This window comes from Dermacentor variabilis, chromosome 1 (genome assembly GCF_050947875.1).
Source record: "Dermacentor variabilis isolate Ectoservices chromosome 1, ASM5094787v1, whole genome shotgun sequence".
NCBI lineage: Eukaryota > Metazoa > Arthropoda > Arachnida > Ixodida > Ixodidae > Dermacentor > Dermacentor variabilis.
The window spans coordinates 195,753,853-195,758,632 of record NC_134568.1 but is presented as its reverse complement, the minus strand read 5'-3'; the positions used below and the strand labels follow the sequence as shown (position 1 = coordinate 195,758,632).

Sequence of the window (4,780 nt, the reverse complement as noted above, 5' to 3'; positions counted from 1 at the left end):
ACCCCCAAATTTAGTTTGGCCCACCTCCAAACTTCAAGTTGGCCCACCCACGAAATTCAAGTTGGCCCACCTCAAATTTCATATTGGACCACTCCCAAGTTTAGGTTAGCCCACTCCCAAAATTCAAGTTTGCCCACCCCGAAATTTAAGTTGGTCCACCCTTACCATAAGCTTCCACGTGCATTTTCTATGGAGCACAAGTGTTCCTATAAATATTATCTCTGATCAATTTTTTGTTTCAGTTGTTGCTTATCGCTATAATGCTACCAATCATTTACACTATTATAACGGTTAAGTGTCTTCGCAAATTACGCATTTTTGTGCAGATACAAAGCATTATACTTCTCGCGTGACGGGCTGGGGCAGCAGACGTCAGGAAATGATGACCACTCCCCCAACACAGAAGTGCTCCCGCCGGCAAAGGGATGACGGCCGAACAGAGTTTTAGGCAGCTCGATCTGCAGACAGACGGCGCGGTTCGAACAGAGACAGGCACCTGTCTCTGTTCTTGCACCCAGGTTAAAGGGAGCCATATACAGTAGCTCTAGTCCAGGTCGTATGGCTGACGCTGTTTTTACACGTTAGCAGGATGTCGGACGTTGCGAATTTGCTTTCTTTTTCTTTACTTTGCTCTGTTGGCGTTTCTTTTCTTTTATATAGACATTTCTGTCCTTGTTTCATGCGTTATTTTCTGCATCGGGACGGCGATTTTTGAAAGAGGGGCATTGCCACGTGCATTTCTGTTTTTCGCCTTTTTGAGGCACCCATGCGTAGCTGTTGGGGAAGTCATTAAGGACACCAGCGTGGCAGTTTGGGCACGTTGGTAATTCATAAAAACATTAAAAAGCGCGAACTGGAGAGGGACAAAAAAGGCACGTATACACTAGTATCAAATTTGTTATATGTGTAAATGGCGTAGTATACATGGTTCCGCGTCTTTCCTCCCCTCTCTCTTTCTCTCTCTCTCTCTCTATTCCCTCTTTCCCATCCCCGTGTAGGGTAGTCAACCAGACGCATTTCTGGTTAACATCCCTACCGTCTCTTTTTAGTTCCTCCTCCTCCTTTCTTGCAGTAAAATACATGGGCGACAATCCGGAAAGATGTGTCAACAATCACCTCGGAGAACATCAGACTTTATTAAAGGCCTCAGAATTTTCACATCTTGCTACCCATTGCAGAAAAGGCTGTTGCTGTTATATTTTGAAAGAAACCGATATTATTTTCAAACATCGAGAATAAACTCACTCATGAGGTCGCACAATCACACCATATCAAGAAATGCTATACCATATAGGGTGAAGCGTCACCCAACAACGTTGTTTTTTTTTTTTCATAGCGCTGGGCGATCCTGAAGAGAGCAGTTTAGCTGTAGAAAGACGCACTCTTTGGAAATATTTCTTTCTCTGCGTTTTGTGGAGTCATGACGAAGCGGTAAAAAATAAAAATGAAAATCTCGCTGTTTGGAAACGCAGCCTTGGTGATTCGGTGGAGTGTTTTCTTGTAGCGACGACGTGGTGCCTCAAATCAGTGCTTTCGGAAACTGATGAGGACAGCAGCTGGCGATAACTTAAGCAGCCTGCAGGTCGAGCGGGATCACTTGGGGGTCACACCACCAGGACTGCAGACTCGTTGCTCCGATTTAGTTTTCCAGTCTCGTTTAACCATCTGCACGGGTCCACGACGCCAGTCATGAGCCCCCTGGTGCTAAGCATCCTCCTGGGACTGCTGGGGGTTGCTACTGCCCAGTTCAGGTAAAAAGAAGCGATTCCCTCTTGCCTACAACTTCAAGCGGTAGAGAGAGATGAAGGCGATTTTATTGCCCGCGCGTAAATACCTGAACTAGAATTGGTGCAGAACAGATTTGGGAGCCAACGGGAGCACATGTTATTTCGCTTGAGACAAAGAGCAAATGTGAAGCTGAGCAAGTGATGTAATACGCAGAACCGATAAGCGGTGGTACATTGGAGTAATGTAGCAAAGTAATAGATTGACTGATTGGACATTGTAGGTACAAATTGGGTTCTGCTTGCATTATAATGGGGTGATTGAAGGTCGACGAGAATGAACCTTTTCCCTTAAATGGATTTGGTTAGGCTGCTGCGGTAGGGAGACTCCAGTGGTGGCTATGAAGAAGCATTGGAATGATACATTCGTGTCGCTCGGTTGACTACATTACAAAACTTGTGTTTCAGCGTGGACATTACACAGAAAATTGAGACAGTGTGTAATAATATACATAGTGAGATAAGAAAGTGAACATAGCGTTGTCGAAATCGTTGAGGCCCGGGCCACTACTCATCGACAACGTTACCTTGGAGTGAAAAAAAACGAAAAAGAAAACAGAAATGTGGAGACAAAATTGAGAATTTGTATTTGTGAATACAAATCCCGGCCGCGATGAGCAAAAGAAGCAGTTTCATTTCTCCTTTTTATTTTATCAGGCAAATCACTGTCTGCGAAAAAGAAAAAAAGAAAGGAAAAAGGAGGAAGGACAAATTCCAAGTGGCATCGTAGAAATGACGCGATTTCATCTTCGAACGTTAAGACATAAGGGCAATACGAAGGTAAAGTTTTTACTCGCGAAGCTATACATCAGAAGGTATGTCAGTTATTAATAACTGGAGTAAAGTAGCAGAGACCTGTTTTCTGCAAAGAAGAAACAAGATGTACCTGCGTCGAATACGTTACTACGGAAAATAATTGACACAGCTGCGAAATTTCGTAACACTCCCTTCCGCATTACTTGTGTTAACTGGATAAGCCACCGAAGCAGAGTCTTCCATGGGATAATAAAGCTTCTTCTGTTGACGAGAGCTTGTTTCAAGCAACCTACCGGTGTCTACAGCTGCAGGTGCTTTTAAAGGATCCCAATGCAAAAGGCTGGTAACTTCGAAGTCTTAATGTCGGACGCCGTCACTGATGTTTTCATTTCCGTTTTATCTGCTTCAGGAAACGTAGTTGATAACTTCATTGATCACATGGGTACTTATTCTAGTAGAATATTAACAAGTTTACTCAGAACATTTCTGAACTACTCTTGGCTTAGCTTCGCCAATGCACGACCAAAACATACCACTTACAGGGGCTCAAAGGGTATACGGCTTCGCAGCTCATTGTGAGGTCGTGGGTTTGAATCTCGGTTTCAGTGGGTGAATATTGATGGGCACAGGTGCAGAAACTACGGTGTGCCCAAATCGTGTGCAAGTTAAAGAATCACACCTGTTAAAATTCAATCGGAGCACTAAATTATACAGCGTTTCTCCTATAGCCGGGTATACAGGTTCGGGATACTATAGGCTTCAAGCTGACGTTTTCTAAAGGCACAGAACAACTTCGAGGGAGTGTAGTGTGCGCAGCAGGGTCTGTAGTTCAACTAAGCAGTTCCTGATAAATTTACACAAGCGCAGACGTGTAAGAAATCAATGCATAGTGTCTTTAGGTATATACGTATATCATTTAAAGGCTGTAGTGATCGCTTTACACGGGCTGTTAAAGCAAATATAGGACCTTCAAGCAAGCGTTCTGCCCATTTAATCGCTTCTTATTAAGCTAGCGGGACGTGTTCAACGCTATACTAGAAAATAGGAGCGGGGAGAACATAGATAAGTGAATGCGAGACGGAATTAAAGCGCGTTAGTTAGGTTTTTCACAATGGTCCGTGTCCTTCACGTGCGTGCTACTTTTTTTTGGTTCTTTTGCATGGCTATACCTAGACATTCGCCCTACTTGCCTGTCTGTTGTGCACATGAATCGAGCTAATTTTCGTTAACTCGTATCAGAGCATCAGAGAACTCTGCTCGTATCAAGCATACCGCTGAAATGATTTACATTACATATGGTCTGAAATAAGCACAGAGAACCAATTGAAGGTAAATGCACGCATTTCTTCATACCCCAGTTCCCTTTTGTGGTGTTACGATGTAGTTGACCAACGTTGTCTTTTTTTTTATTTTGGAGGCGGCACAGTGGAGGGGCGAGGAAGCGGGGACTATGCGCAAAGCAGACAAATCTTCGGTTCGTGGAAAAAAATGTACACCTTTGCGTCTCGTGCAAAAGTTCGTTCAGGTTGTAACTGTTGTTTTCTTTTTCTTTTTTTTGTTTACTTCAGACCACGCACTCGTATGCTTCTCGTTCCTCAGGTTTCGGGCAATGTAGGCTTCATTTCGATGGCTAGCCTCGAAGCCTAACGTTGAGGCGTTATTTCGTCGCTCAGTTTCCACCTATGCCGCATACGCAACTTGCTCCTTACTGAAGTTCTGGTGGGCGCAGCGGCTGTATCACGTAACTCGGCACGCACCAGAGAAGCGCCCAGCGCACGATCACACATTTCGCAGCCTGTGCCGTGTTTCCGAGAACGGCAAAGCCGCTCGTTCGCTTTTGACGACAGTGCTGATATGCTTGGTCCACTGATCGCGATGGGGAGGAAAACGTATGCTTCAAAATTTCATTGAAGCCGTTGGTAAAGCGAAGACGTGGGCGCGACTCTGTTAACCTTGCTGTAAGCATGGCAGAGACGCCAGGGGATGCCGCTAAGCTTACAAGCTATGAAGGTGCGGTTTCTCTGCTTAAACAGAGAAACCGCAACTTCCTAATAGGCACTAAGCTAATGATGAATACCATCGGTAAGAGTTCGCTTACGAACGTCGGCAAAAATGCCTCCGTGAATTAAGGCAACTCATCAGCGGTATTAATATTCGTGCAAGAAATTCTAGAAGCGCTCGATTGCTCTAGTGTCATTGTCACCCTCCTCCTTCCGCCTCCGTCACGAAAGAAAGAAAAG

The 4,780-nt window shown here is 44.6% G+C and overlaps 1 protein-coding gene across 1 annotated transcript in view; it reads left to right on the top strand.

Annotated features, from left to right (window-relative positions):
* The first annotated feature begins 1,689 nt into the window (after positions 1–1,689).
* Positions 1,690–4,780, top strand: part of LOC142557380 (lysosomal aspartic protease-like) — a 27,427-nt gene continuing 24,336 nt past the window's right edge. The window contains exon 1 of the mRNA XM_075669209.1: positions 1,690–1,751. Within this exon, the coding sequence (XP_075525324.1) occupies positions 1,690–1,751 (62 nt within the window). The remainder of the gene's footprint in view (positions 1,752–4,780) is intronic.